At 37.9% G+C, this 17,268-nt stretch overlaps 1 protein-coding gene across 7 annotated transcripts in view; it reads right to left on the bottom strand.

The window, feature by feature from the left end:
• Positions 1-17,268, bottom strand: part of tcerg1l (transcription elongation regulator 1 like) — a 249,798-nt gene that overhangs the window by 195,204 nt on the left and 37,326 nt on the right. For all 7 annotated transcript variants that reach the window (XR_008756582.1, XR_008756583.1, XM_055901605.1 and 4 more), the window contains exon 5: positions 14,472-14,672. Coding sequence is in view for 5 of the 7 variants with exons in the window: in XM_055901605.1 (XP_055757580.1) it covers positions 14,472-14,672 (201 nt within the window). In the remaining 2 variants the exon portion in view is untranslated. The remainder of the gene's footprint in view (positions 1-14,471; positions 14,673-17,268) is intronic.

The raw sequence follows: 17,268 nt of genomic DNA, 5'->3' as shown, positions 1-17,268 counted from the left end.
CATTATACAGTAACCAGTAACCCAACTGTCCAGGTAGAAACACAATAACATCATTATACAGTAACCCAACTGTCCAGGTAGAAACACAATAACATCATTATACAGTAACCCAACTGTCCAGGTAGTAACACAATAACATCATTATACAGTAACCCAACTGTCCTGGTAGAAACACAATGAGATCATTATACAGTAACCAGTAACCCAACTGTCCAGGTAGTAACACAATAACATCATTATACAGTAACCCAACTGTCCTGGTAGAAACACAATAACATCATTATACAGTAACCAGTAACCCAACTGTCCAGGTAGAAACACAATAAGATCATTATACAGTAACCAGTAACCCAACTGTCCAGGTAGAAACACAATAAGATCATTATACAGTAACCCAACTGTCCAGGTAGAAACACAATAACATCATTATACAGTAACCAGTAACCCAACTGTCCTGGTAGAAACACAGTAAGATCATTATACAGTAACCCAACTGTCCAGGTAGAAACACAATAACATCATTATACAGTAACCAGTAACCCAACTGTCCAGGTAGAAACACAATAAGATCATTATACAGTAACCCAACTGTCCAGGTAGTAACACAATAAGATCATTATACAGTAACCAGTAACCCAACTGTCCAGGTAGAAACACAATAGGATCATTATACAGTAACCCAACTGTCCAGGTAGAAACACAATAACATCATTATACAGTAACCCAACTGTCCAGGTAGAAACACAATAACATCATTATACAGTAACCCAACTGTCCAGGTAGTAACACAATAAGATCATTATACAGTAACCAGTAACCCAACTGTCCAGGTAGAAACACAATAACATCATTATACAGTAACCCAACTGTCCAGGTAGAAACACAATAACATCATTATACAGTAACCCAACTGTCCAGGTAGAAACACAATAACATCATTATACAGTAACCCAACTGTCCAGGTAGAAACACAATAACATCATTATACAGTAACCCAACTGTCCAGGAAGTAACACAATAACATCATTATACAGTAACCCAACTGTCCAGGTAGAAACACAATAACATCATTATACAGTAACCCAACTGTCCAGGAAGTAACACAATAACATCATTATACAGTAACCAGTAACCCAACTGTCCAGGAAGAAATACAATAACATCATTATACAGTAACCCAACTGTCCAGGAAGTAACACAATAACATCATTATACAGTAACCCAACTGTCCAGGTAGAAACACAATAAGATCATTATACAGTAACCAGTAACCCAACTGTCCAGGTAGAAACACAATGACATCATTATACAGTAACCCAACTGTCCAGGTAGAAACACAATAACATCATTATACAGTAACCCAACTGTCCAGGTAGAAATACAATAACATCATTATACAGTAACCCAACTGTCCAGGAAGTAACACAATAACATCATTATACAGTAACCCAACTGTCCAGGTAGAAACACAATAAGATCATTATACAGTAACCAGTAACCCAACTGTCCAGGTAGAAACACAATGACATCATTATACAGTAACCCAACTGTCCAGGTAGAAACACAATAACATCATTATACAGTAACCCAACTGTCCAGGTAGAAACACAATAAGATCATTATACAGTAACCAGTAACCCAACTGTCCAGGTAGAAACACAGTAAGATCATTATACAGTAACCCAACTGTCCAGGTAGAAACACAATAAGATCATTATACAGTAACCCAACTGTCCAGGTAGAAACACAGTAAGATCATTATACAGTAACCAGTAACCCAACTGTCCAGGTAGAAACACAATAACATCATTATACAGTAACCCAACTGTCCAGGTAGTAACACAATGAGATCATTATACAGTAACCCAACTGTCCAGGTAGAAACACAATGAGATCATTATACAGTAACCCAACTGTCCAGGTAGAAACACAGTAAGATCATTATACAGTAACCCAACGGTCCAGGTAGAAACACAATAAGATCATTATACAGTAACCAGTAACCCAACTGTCCAGGTAGAAACACAATAAGATCATTATACAGTAACCAGTAACCCAACTGTCCTGGTAGAAACACAATAACATCATTATACAGTAACCAGTAACCCAACTGTCCAGGTAGAAACACAATAAGATCATTATACAGTAACCCAACTGTCCAGGTAGAAACACAATAACATCATTATACAGTAACCCAACTGTCCAGGTAGAAACACAATAAGATCATTATACAGTAACCAGTAACCCAACTGTCCAGGTAGAAACACAATAACATCATTATACAGTAACCCAACTGTCCAGGTAGAAACACAATAAGATCATTATACAGTAACCAGTAACCCAACTGTCCAGGTAGAAACACAATAACATCATTATACAGTAACCCAACTGTCCAGGTAGAAACACAATAACATCATTATACAGTAACCAGTAACCCAACTGTCCAGGTAGAAACACAATAACATCATTATACAGTAACCAGTAACCCAACTGTCCAGGTAGAAACACAATAACATCATTATACAGTAACCCAACTGTCCAGGTAAAAACACAATGAGATCATTATACAGTAACCCAACTGTCCAGGTAGAAACACAATAACATCATTATACAGTAACCCAACTGTCCAGGTAGAAACACAATAACATCATTATACAGTAACCCAACTGTCCAGGTAGAAACACAATAACATCATTATACAGTAACCAGTAACCCAACTGTCCAGGTAGAAACACAATAACATCATTATACAGTAACCAGTAACCCAACTGTCCAGGTAGAAACACAATAACATCATTATACAGTAACCCAACTGTCCAGGTAGAAACACAATAACATCATTATACAGTAACCAGTAACCCAACTGTCCAGGTAGAAACACAATAATATCATTATACAGTAACCCAACTGTCCAGGTAGAAACACAATAAGATCATTATACAGTAACCCAACTGTCCTGGTAGAAACACAATAAGATCATTATACAGTAACCCAACTGTCCAGGTAGAAACACAATAAGATCATTATACAGTAACCCAACTGTCCTGGTAGAAACACAATAACATCATTATACAGTAACCAGTAACCCAACTGTCCAGGTAGTAACACAATAAGATCATTATACAGTAACCCAACTGTCCAGGAAGAAATACAATAACATCATTATACAGTAACCCAACTGTCCAGGTAGTAACACAATAAGATCATTATACAGTAACCAGTAACCCAACTGTCCAGGTAGAAACACAATAACATCATTATACAGTAACCCAACTGTCCAGGTAGAAACACAATAACATCATTATACAGTAACCCAACTGTCCAGGTAGAAACACAATAACATCATTATACAGTAACCCAACTGTCCAGGTAGAAACACAATAAGATCATTATACAGTAACCAGTAACCCAACTGTCCAGGTAGAAACACAATAACATCATTATACAGTAACCCAACTGTCCAGGTAGAAACACAATAAGATCATTATACAGTAACCCGACTGTCCAGGTAGAAACACAATAACATCATTATACAGTAACCAGTAACCCAACTGTCCAGGTAGAAACACAATAAGATCATTATACAGTAACCCAACTGTCCAGGTAGAAACACAATAAGATCATTATACAGTAACCAGTAACCCAACTGTCCAGGTAGAAACACAATAAGATCATTATACAGTAACCCAACTGTCCAGGTAGAAACACAATAAGATCATTATACAGTAACCCAACTGTCCAGGTAGAAACACAATAACATCATTATACAGTAACCCAACTGTCCAGGTAGAAACACAATAACATCATTATACAGTAACCAGTAACCCAACTGTCCAGGTAGAAACACAATAAGATCATTATACAGTAACCCAACTGTCCAGGTAGAAACACAATAAGATCATTATACAGTAACCAGTAACCCAACTGTCCAGGTAGAAACACAATAACATCATTATACAGTAACCAGTAACCCAACTGTCCTGGTAGAAACACAATAACATCATTATACAGTAACCAGTAACCCAACTGTCCAGGTAGAAACACAATAAGATCATTATACAGTAACCCAACTGTCCAGGTAGAAACACAATAACATCATTATACAGTAACCAGTAACCCAACTGTCCAGGTAGAAACACAATAAGATCATTTTACAGTAACCCAACTGTCCAGGTAGAAACACAATAAGATCATTATACAGTAACCAGTAACCCAACTGTCCTGGTAGAAACACAATAACATCATTATACAGTAACCAGTAACCCAACTGTCCAGGTAGAAACACAATAAGATCATTATACAGTAACCCAACTGTCCAGGTAGAAACACAATAACATCATTATACAGTAACCCAACTGTCCAGGTAGAAACACAATAACATTATTATACAGTAACCAGTAACCCAACTGTCCAGGTAGAAACACAATAACATCATTATACAGTAACCCAACTGTCCAGGTAGTAACACAATAACATCATTATACAGTAACCAGTAACCCAACTGTCCAGGTAGAAACACAATAAGATCATTATACAGTAATCAGTAACCCAACTGTCCAGGTAGAAACACAATAACATCATTATACAGTAACCCAACTGTCCAGGTAGTAACACAATAACATCATTATACAGTAACCAGTAACCCAACTGTCCAGGTAGTAACACAATAAGATCATTATACAGTAACCCAACTGTCCAGGTAGAAACACAATAAGATCATTATACAGTAACCAGTAACCCAACTGTCCAGGTAGTAACACAATAAGATCATTATACAGTAACCCAACTGTCCAGGTAGAAACACAATAACATCATTATACAGTAACCCAACTGTCCAGGTAGAAACACAATAACATCATTATACAGTAACCCAACTGTCCAGGTAGAAACACAATAACATCATTATACAGTAACCCAACTGTCCAGGTAGAAACACAATAACATCATTATACAGTAACCCAACTGTCCAGGAAGTAACACAATAACATCATTATACAGTAACCCAACTGTCCAGGTAGAAACACAATAACATCATTATACAGTAACCCAACTGTCCAGGAAGTAACACAATAACATCATTATACAGTAACCAGTAACCCAACTGTCCAGGAAGAAATACAATAACATCATTATACAGTAACCCAACTGTCCAGGAAGTAACACAATAACATCATTATACAGTAACCCAACTGTCCAGGTAGAAACACAATAAGATCATTATACAGTAACCAGTAACCCAACTGTCCAGGTAGAAACACAATGACATCATTATACAGTAACCCAACTGTCCAGGTAGAAACACAATAACATCATTATACAGTAACCCAACTGTCCAGGTAGAAATACAATAACATCATTATACAGTAACCCAACTGTCCAGGAAGTAACACAATAACATCATTATACAGTAACCCAACTGTCCAGGTAGAAACACAATAAGATCATTATACAGTAACCAGTAACCCAACTGTCCAGGTAGAAACACAATGACATCATTATACAGTAACCCAACTGTCCAGGTAGAAACACAATAACATCATTATACAGTAACCCAACTGTCCAGGTAGAAACACAATAAGATCATTATACAGTAACCAGTAACCCAACTGTCCAGGTAGAAACACAGTAAGATCATTATACAGTAACCCAACTGTCCAGGTAGAAACACAATAAGATCATTATACAGTAACCCAACTGTCCAGGTAGAAACACAGTAAGATCATTATACAGTAACCAGTAACCCAACTGTCCAGGTAGAAACACAATAACATCATTATACAGTAACCCAACTGTCCAGGTAGTAACACAATGAGATCATTATACAGTAACCCAACTGTCCAGGTAGAAACACAATGAGATCATTATACAGTAACCCAACTGTCCAGGTAGAAACACAGTAAGATCATTATACAGTAACCCAACTGTCCAGGTAGAAACACAATAAGATCATTATACAGTAACCAGTAACCCAACTGTCCAGGTAGAAACACAATAAGATCATTATACAGTAACCAGTAACCCAACTGTCCTGGTAGAAACACAATAACATCATTATACAGTAACCAGTAACCCAACTGTCCAGGTAGAAACACAATAAGATCATTATACAGTAATCAGTAACCCAACTGTCCAGGTAGAAACACAATAACATCATTATACAGTAACCCAACTGTCCAGGTAGTAACACAATAACATCATTATACAGTAACCAGTAACCCAACTGTCCAGGTAGTAACACAATAAGATCATTATACAGTAACCCAACTGTCCAGGTAGAAACACAATAAGATCATTATACAGTAACCAGTAACCCAACTGTCCAGGTAGTAACACAATAAGATCATTATACAGTAACCCAACTGTCCAGGTAGAAACACAATAACATCATTATACAGTAACCCAACTGTCCAGGTAGAAACACAATAACATCATTATACAGTAACCCAACTGTCCAGGTAGAAACACAATAACATCATTATACAGTAACCCAACTGTCCAGGTAGAAACACAATAACATCATTATACAGTAACCCAACTGTCCAGGAAGTAACACAATAACATCATTATACAGTAACCCAACTGTCCAGGTAGAAACACAATAACATCATTATACAGTAACCCAACTGTCCAGGAAGTAACACAATAACATCATTATACAGTAACCAGTAACCCAACTGTCCAGGAAGAAATACAATAACATCATTATACAGTAACCCAACTGTCCAGGAAGTAACACAATAACATCATTATACAGTAACCCAACTGTCCAGGTAGAAACACAATAAGATCATTATACAGTAACCAGTAACCCAACTGTCCAGGTAGAAACACAATGACATCATTATACAGTAACCCAACTGTCCAGGTAGAAACACAATAACATCATTATACAGTAACCCAACTGTCCAGGTAGAAATACAATAACATCATTATACAGTAACCCAACTGTCCAGGAAGTAACACAATAACATCATTATACAGTAACCCAACTGTCCAGGTAGAAACACAATAAGATCATTATACAGTAACCAGTAACCCAACTGTCCAGGTAGAAACACAATGACATCATTATACAGTAACCCAACTGTCCAGGTAGAAACACAATAACATCATTATACAGTAACCCAACTGTCCAGGTAGAAACACAATAAGATCATTATACAGTAACCAGTAACCCAACTGTCCAGGTAGAAACACAGTAAGATCATTATACAGTAACCCAACTGTCCAGGTAGAAACACAATAAGATCATTATACAGTAACCCAACTGTCCAGGTAGAAACACAGTAAGATCATTATACAGTAACCAGTAACCCAACTGTCCAGGTAGAAACACAATAACATCATTATACAGTAACCCAACTGTCCAGGTAGTAACACAATGAGATCATTATACAGTAACCCAACTGTCCAGGTAGAAACACAATGAGATCATTATACAGTAACCCAACTGTCCAGGTAGAAACACAGTAAGATCATTATACAGTAACCCAACTGTCCAGGTAGAAACACAATAAGATCATTATACAGTAACCAGTAACCCAACTGTCCAGGTAGAAACACAATAAGATCATTATACAGTAACCAGTAACCCAACTGTCCTGGTAGAAACACAATAACATCATTATACAGTAACCAGTAACCCAACTGTCCAGGTAGAAACACAATAAGATCATTATACAGTAACCCAACTGTCCAGGTAGAAACACAATAACATCATTATACAGTAACCCAACTGTCCAGGTAGAAACACAATAAGATCATTATACAGTAACCAGTAACCCAACTGTCCAGGTAGAAACACAATAACATCATTATACAGTAACCCAACTGTCCAGGTAGAAACACAATAACATCATTATACAGTAACCAGTAACCCAACTGTCCAGGTAGAAACACAATAACATCATTATACAGTAACCCAACTGTCCAGGTAGAAACACAATAACATCATTATACAGTAACCAGTAACCCAACTGTCCAGGTAGAAACACAATAACATCATTATACAGTAACCAGTAACCCAACTGTCCAGGTAGAAACACAATAACATCATTATACAGTAACCCAACTGTCCAGGTAGAAACACAATGAGATCATTATACAGTAACCCAACTGTCCAGGTAGAAACACAATAACATCATTATACAGTAACCCAACTGTCCAGGTAGAAACACAATAACATCATTATACAGTAACCCAACTGTCCAGGTAGAAACACAATAACATCATTATACAGTAACCAGTAACCCAACTGTCCAGGTAGAAACACAATAACATCATTATACAGTAACCAGTAACCCAACTGTCCAGGTAGAAACACAATAACATCATTATACAGTAACCCAACTGTCCAGGTAGAAACACAATAACATCATTATACAGTAACCAGTAACCCAACTGTCCAGGTAGAAACACAATAATATCATTATACAGTAACCCAACTGTCCAGGTAGAAACACAATAAGATCATTATACAGTAACCCAACTGTCCTGGTAGAAACACAATAAGATCATTATACAGTAACCCAACTGTCCAGGTAGAAACACAATAAGATCATTATACAGTAACCCAACTGTCCTGGTAGAAACACAATAACATCATTATACAGTAACCAGTAACCCAACTGTCCAGGTAGTAACACAATAAGATCATTATACAGTAACCCAACTGTCCAGGAAGAAATACAATAACATCATTATACAGTAACCCAACTGTCCAGGTAGTAACACAATAAGATCATTATACAGTAACCAGTAACCCAACTGTCCAGGTAGAAACACAATAACATCATTATACAGTAACCCAACTGTCCAGGTAGAAACACAATAACATCATTATACAGTAACCCAACTGTCCAGGTAGAAACACAATAACATCATTATACAGTAACCCAACTGTCCAGGTAGAAACACAATAAGATCATTATACAGTAACCAGTAACCCAACTGTCCAGGTAGAAACACAATAACATCATTATACAGTAACCCAACTGTCCAGGTAGAAACACAATAAGATCATTATACAGTAACCCGACTGTCCAGGTAGAAACACAATAACATCATTATACAGTAACCAGTAACCAAACTGTCCAGGTAGAAACACAATAAGATCATTATACAGTAACCCAACTGTCCAGGTAGAAACACAATAAGATCATTATACAGTAACCAGTAACCCAACTGTCCAGGTAGAAACACAATAAGATCATTATACAGTAACCCAACTGTCCAGGTAGAAACACAATAAGATCATTATACAGTAACCCAACTGTCCAGGTAGAAACACAATAAGATCATTATACAGTAACCAGTAACCCAACTGTCCAGGTAGAAACACAATAAGATCATTATACAGTAACCCAACTGTCCAGGTAGAAACACAATAACATCATTATACAGTAACCAGTAACCCAACTGTCCAGGTAGAAACACAATAAGATCATTTTACAGTAACCCAACTGTCCAGGTAGAAACACAATAAGATCATTATACAGTAACCAGTAACCCAACTGTCCTGGTAGAAACACAATAACATCATTATACAGTAACCAGTAACCCAACTGTCCAGGTAGAAACACAATAAGATCATTATACAGTAACCCAACTGTCCAGGTAGAAACACAATAACATCATTATACAGTAACCCAACTGTCCAGGTAGAAACACAATAACATCATTATACAGTAACCAGTAACCCAACTGTCCAGGTAGAAACACAATAACATCATTATACAGTAACCCAACTGTCCAGGTAGTAACACAATAACATCATTATACAGTAACCAGTAACCCAACTGTCCAGGTAGAAACACAATAAGATCATTATACAGTAATCAGTAACCCAACTGTCCAGGTAGAAACACAATAACATCATTATACAGTAACCCAACTGTCCAGGTAGTAACACAATAACATCATTATACAGTAACCAGTAACCCAACTGTCCAGGTAGTAACACAATAAGATCATTATACAGTAACCCAACTGTCCAGGTAGAAACACAATAAGATCATTATACAGTAACCAGTAACCCAACTGTCCAGGTAGTAACACAATAAGATCATTATACAGTAACCCAACTGTCCAGGTAGAAACACAATAACATCATTATACAGTAACCCAACTGTCCAGGTAGAAACACAATAACATCATTATACAGTAACCCAACTGTCCAGGTAGAAACACAATAAGATCATTATACAGTAACCCAACTGTCCAGGTAGAAACACAATAACATCATTATACAGTAACCCAACTGTCCAGGTAGAAACACAATAACATCATTATACAGTAACCCAACTGTCCAGGTAGTAACACAATAACATCATTATACAGTAACCAGTAACCCAACTGTCCAGGTAGTAACAAAATAACATCATTATACAGTAACCAGTAACCCAACTGTCCAGGTAGTAACACAATAAGATCATTATACAGTAACCCAACTGTCCAGGTAGAAACACAATAACATCATTATACAGTAACCCAACTGTCCAGGTAGAAACACAATAACATCATTATACAGTAACCCAACTGTCCAGGTAGTAACACAATAACATCATTATACAGTAACCAGTAACCCAACTGTCCAGGTAGTAACACAATAAGATCATTATACAGTAACCCAACTGTCCAGGTAGAAACACAATAAGATCATTATACAGTAACCAGTAACCCAACTGTCCAGGTAGAAACACAATAAGATCATTATACAGTAACCCAACTGTCCAGGTAGAAACACAATAACATCATTATACAGTAACCCAACTGTCCAGGTAGAAACACAATAACATCATTATACAGTAACCAGTAACCCAACTGTCCAGGTAGAAACACAATAAGATCATTATACAGTAACCCAACTGTCCAGGTAGAAACACAATAAGATCATTATACAGTAACCAGTAACCCAACTGTCCAGGTAGAAACACAATAACATCATTATACAGTAACCAGTAACCCAACTGTCCTGGTAGAAACACAATAACATCATTATACAGTAACCAGTAACCCAACTGTCCAGGTAGAAACACAATAAGATCATTATACAGTAACCCAACTGTCCAGGTAGAAACACAATAAGATCATTATACAGTAACCAGTAACCCAACTGTCCAGGTAGAAACACAATAACATCATTATACAGTAACCAGTAACCCAACTGTCCTGGTAGAAACACAATAACATCATTATACAGTAACCAGTAACCCAACTGTCCAGGTAGAAACACAATAAGATCATTATACAGTAACCCAACTGTCCAGGTAGAAACACAATAACATCATTATACAGTAACCAGTAACCCAACTGTCCAGGTAGAAACACAATAACATCATTATACAGTAACCCAACTGTCCAGGTAGTAACACAATAACATCATTATACAGTAACCAGTAACCCAACTGTCCAGGTAGAAACACAATAAGATCATTATACAGTAACCAGTAACCCAACTGTCCAGGTAGTAACACAATAACATCATTATACAGTAACCAGTAACCCAACTGTCCAGGTAGAAACACAATAACATCATTATACAGTAACCAGTAACCCAACTGTCCAGGTAGAAACACAATAACATCATTATACAGTAACCCAACTGTCCAGGTAGTAACACAATAACATCATTATACAGTAACCAGTAACCCAACTGTCCAGGTAGAAACACAATGACATCATTATACAGTAACCAGTAACCCAACTGTCCAGGTAGAAACACAATAACATCATTATACAGTAACCCAACTGTCCAGGTAGTAACACAATGACATCATTATACAGTAACCAGTAACCCAACTGTCCAGGTAGAAACACAATAACATCATTATACAGTAACCCAACTGTCCAGGTAGTAACACAATAACATCATTATACAGTAACCCAACTGTCCAGGTAGAAACACAATAACATCATTATACAGTAACCAGTAACCCAACTGTCCAGGTAGAAACACAATAATATCATTATACAGTAACCCAACTGTCCAGGTAGAAACACAATAAGATCATTATACAGTAACCCAACTGTCCTGGTAGAAACACAATAAGATCATTATACAGTAACCCAACTGTCCAGGTAGTAACACAATAAGATCATTATACAGTAACCAGTAACCCAACTGTCCAGGTAGTAACACAATAAGATCATTATACAGTAACCCAACTGTCCAGGAAGAAATACAATAACATCATTATACAGTAACCCAACTGTCCAGGTAGTAACACAATAAGATCATTATACAGTAACCAGTAACCCAACTGTCCAGGTAGAAACACAATAACATCATTATACAGTAACCCAACTGTCCAGGTAGAAACACAATAACATCATTATACAGTAACCAGTAACCCAACTGTCCAGGTAGAAACACAGTAAGATCATTATACAGTAACCAGTAACCCAACTGTCCAGGTAGAAACACAATAACATCATTATACAGTAACCCAACTGTCCAGGTAGAAACACAGTAAGATCATTATACAGTAACCAGTAACCCAACTGTCCAGGTAGAAACACAATAAGATCATTATACAGTAACCAGTAACCCAACTGTCCAGGTAGAAACACAATAACATCATTATACAGTAACCAGTAACCCAACTGTCCAGGTAGAAACACAATAACATCATTATACAGTAACCCAACTGTCCAGGTAGAAACACAATAACATCATTATACAGTAACCAGTAACCCAACTGTCCAGGTAGAAACACAATGAGATCATTATACAGTAACCCAACTGTCCAGGTAGAAACACAATAACATCATTATACAGTAACCCAACTGTCCAGGTAGTAACACAATAAGATCATTATACAGTAACCAGTAACCCAACTGTCCAGGTAGAAACACAATAAGATCATTATACAGTAACCCAACTGTCCAGGTAGAAACACAATAATATCATTATACAGTAACCCAACTGTCCAGGTAGAAACACAATAACATCATTATACAGTAACCCAACTGTCCAGGTAGAAACACAATAACATCATTATACAGTAACCCAACTGTCCAGGTAGAAACACAATAAGATCATTATACAGTAACCCAACTGTCCAGGTAGAAACACAATAACATCATTTTACAGTAACCCAACTGTCCAGGTAGAAACACAATAACATCATTATACAGTAACCAGTAACCCAACTGTCCAGGTAGAAACACAATGACATCATTATACAGTAACCAGTAACCCAACTGTCCAGGTAGTAACACAATGACATCATTATACAGTAACCAGTAACCCAACTGTCCAGGTAGAAACACAATGACATCATTATACAGTAACCAGTAACCCACCTGTCCAGGTAGAAACACAATAAGATCATTATACAGTAACCAGTAACCCAACTGTCCAGGTAGAAACACAATAACATCATTATACAGTAACCCAACTGCCCAGGTAGTAACACAATGACATCATTATACAGTAACCAGTAACCCAACTGTCCAGGTAGTAACACAATGACATCATTATACAGTAACCCAACTGTCCAGGTAGAAACACAATGACATCATTATACAGTAACCAGTAACCCACCTGTCCAGGTAGAAACACAATAAGATCATTATACAGTAACCAGTAACCCAACTGTCCAGGTAGAAACACAATAACATCATTATACAGTAACCCAACTGCCCAGGTAGTAACACAATGACATCATTATACAGTAACCAGTAACCCAACTGTCCAGGTAGAAACACAATAACATCATTATACAGTAACCCAACTGTCCAGGTAGAAACACAATAAGATCATTATACAGTAACCCAACTGTCCAGGTAGAAACACAGAACAATGAGATCATTATACAGTAACCCAACCACCCAGCTAGCTAATTGCTACTTGGAATACAAACCAGCAGTTAGGAATACTGTAGTGATCTCTTTTACATTCTAAAGCCTCACAGAATACACCACAGTCTGCATTTGAAGGTGAGGATGCTTCATATGTTAACCATGACCCTAATACTGCTGGCAAAAATAAAACCTTTCGCACATGAACTTCTATAAAATGCAACGTAGAAAGAAGCCTTTTGTAGTTCAAAGAAAGATTCTGCATTAAATACAATAAAAACAAAGCTGTTTAATGTTACCATTCGCATAATGCCACATTTTTGCAATTACAATTCACCAATTAGGACATACAGCAACAGCCTTTGTGAAAGACCCGCTGATATTAATGATGCCAAAAAACCCTGCAGTTAGGACAATAGACACAGACCTTAAACAACACAACCTAAAACACATCAACAGACTGCAGACACATATCCTGGATTGGCTAAACAGAGGCCGTGTCTGAAATGGCCCCCTATACCCTACTTAGTGCTCAACGTATAACGTGGCCCCAAATTCCCTATTTAGTGCATTACTTTAGACCAGAGCTCGATGGGCCGTGGTTAAACGTAGTACACTATACAAGGAATAGGGTGCATTTCAGCCAGGCATCACAGGAGTTTGTTTACCTGGGCCAGGTGGAGACAGGCGAAAGGGGATCTTGATAGGTGACAGTTGGAACAGGCGGAGGGGATGGATGAACGAGGGAGAGCAGGAGGAGGGCGAAGGCCCTTGGAGTCTGGAGGGATCTGATTCCATGGCTGTCATGGCGGTAGCTGCCAGAGAGATCCTCTTGTTCCTGCCCACTCTCTTGATAGCCACAGGACAACCTGGAGAAAGAGAGAGAGAGTGAGACAGGAAGAAGGCGAGAGAGAGAGACAGACAGAGAGACAGTGACAGACAGAGAGAGAGAGAGAGAGAGAGAAGAGAGAAGAGAGAACAGAGAACAGAGAATTACTAATTGACCCCTTCTCTACTCTCTTCTTCTCTGTCTCTCTCTGTTCCCACCATCAAAGGGAGAAAGGTTTGGTCCCAGAATAATGATGATGAGGGTTCGACCTATGAGCAGGGGATAATTTCAGAGAGAGGCAGTGCCAAAACAAGCTAGTGACAGTAGCGGTTTAGTTAATAAGTATAAGTTAATGAGTTGGTATATTTATATAGTCAGTCATGGGGTTGGTGTAGCTTGACAGAATACGACAGAAAATAACCCGTATGATATCAACACGTCATATTTCTGTTCTGGGTCTGCTTTCCAAATTATGCTCTATTATCAATTTAGTGCACTACTTTTGACCATGGTTCATAGGGTTCAGGTCAAAAGTAGTGCACTATATAGGGAATAGGGTACAATTTGTGAGGAAAAAAAACCTGGATAAATCAGCAGGGTTCTGCCTGCATATTAAAAGGAATTAAACAGTGTGTTTCCCAAATAGCACCCTATGCCCTATCACCAGAGCCCTATGGACTACATAGGGAACAGGAAGCCATTTAGGACACAGACCTGTCTCAGTACTACTGAAGGAATCCTTCTCCTGGATGAAGCATGACTCTATCTTTGTATGTTGATTTAGATGACTGCTATGCCAACACTGTGGCTTTTCATCACCAGGCTCATAGCGTTATGCTGGAGGACCGTCCCAAATGGAACCCTATTCCCTATGGGGGCTCTGGTCAAAAGTAGTGCACTATTTAGGGGATAGGGTGCCATTTGAGACCTAGTCAGGGTGTATCAGACAGCAGCTAGCGCCTAGCGCCCTAGCCTGATGTGGTGGAGCTTACAACTGGAGCCAACGGAGGAAGATAATCACAACTAAGCCTACGCACACATGGAATCTGTGTCCTGTAGGAAGGGTGTTAAATCCACCAGCATATATATATATATATATATATATATATATATATATATCTCTCTCTCTCTCTCTCTCTCTCTCTCTCTCTCTCTCTCTCTCTCTCTCTCTCTCTCTCTCTCTCTCTCTCTCTCTCTCTCTCTCTCTCTCTCTCTCTCTCTCTCTCTCTCTCTCTCTCTCTCTCTCTCTCTCTCTCTCTCTCTCTCTCTCTCTCTCTCTCTCTCTCTCTCTCTCTCTCTCTCTCTCTCTCTCTCTCTCTCTCTCTGTCTCTCTCTCTCTCTCTCTCTCTCTCTCTGTCTTTCATCTCTCTCTGTCTTTCATCTCTCTCTCATCTCTGCTATCTCTCTCTCATCTCTGCTATCTCTCTCTCAACAGCCATGTGAATGCAGGCAGCTGCTCAAACATCAGGATTATCAAGATAACACATACATTTACATCAAATGCTAAATGTATTTTAATTTGAAAACCAGATTAAGTTAACCTAGGATTCAAACCCAATAGAGCCACCATGACGTGCTGCATTTCTAATCCACCATTAGTTCAGTTTAAGACATTCACAGCTACGGGTCAAATGTTACGCATGGCGCTGCAGTACGGCCAAGTCCTTCTCTACCTGGACAGTTGGGTTACTGGTTACTGTATAATGATCTCATTGTGTTTCTACCTGGACAGTTGGGTTACTGTATAATGATGTTATTGTGTTTCTACCTGGACAGTTGGGTTACTGTATAATGATGTTATTGTGTTACTACCTGGACAGTTGGGTTACTGGTTACTGTATAATGATCTTATTGTGTTTCTACATGGACAGTTGGGTTACTGTATAATGATGTTATTGTGTTACTACCTGGACAGTTGGGTTACTGTATAATGATCTTATTGTGTTTCTACCTGGACAGTTGGGTTACTGTATAATGATCTTATTGTGTTTCTACCTGGACAGTTGGGTTACTGTATAATGATGTCATTGTGTTACTACCTGGACAGTTGGGTTACTGGTTACTGTATAATAATGTTATTGTGTTTCTACCTGGACAGTTGGGTTACTGTATAATTATGTTATTGTGTTTCTACCTGGACAGTTGGGTTACTGTATAATGATGTTATTGTGTTTCTACCTGGACAGTTGGGTTACTGGTTACTGTATAATGATGTTATTGTGTTTCTACCTGGACAGTTGGGTTACTGTATAATGATGTTATTGTGTTTCTACCTGGACAGTTGGGTTACTGTATAATAATGTTATTGTGTTTCTACCTGGACAGTTGGGTTACTGTATAATAATGTTATTGTGTTTCTACCTGGACAGTTGGGTTACTGTATAATGATGTTATTGTGTTTCTACCTGGACAGTTGGGTTACTGTATAATAATGTTATTGTGTTTCTACCTGGACAGTTGGGTTACTGGTTACTGTATAATGATCTCATTGTGTTTCTACCTGGACAGTTGGGTTACTGCATAATGATGTTATTGTGTTTCTACCTGGACAGTTGGGTTACTGTATAATGATGTTATTGTGTTTCTACCAGGACAGTTGGGTTACTTGTTACTGTATAATGATCTTATTGTGTTTC

This window comes from Salvelinus fontinalis, chromosome 37 (assembly GCF_029448725.1).
Source record: "Salvelinus fontinalis isolate EN_2023a chromosome 37, ASM2944872v1, whole genome shotgun sequence".
NCBI classification, from domain to species: domain Eukaryota; kingdom Metazoa; phylum Chordata; class Actinopteri; order Salmoniformes; family Salmonidae; genus Salvelinus; species Salvelinus fontinalis.
Note: the sequence above shows the minus strand (reverse complement) of the source record. Positions and strands in the feature narration are given on the sequence as shown.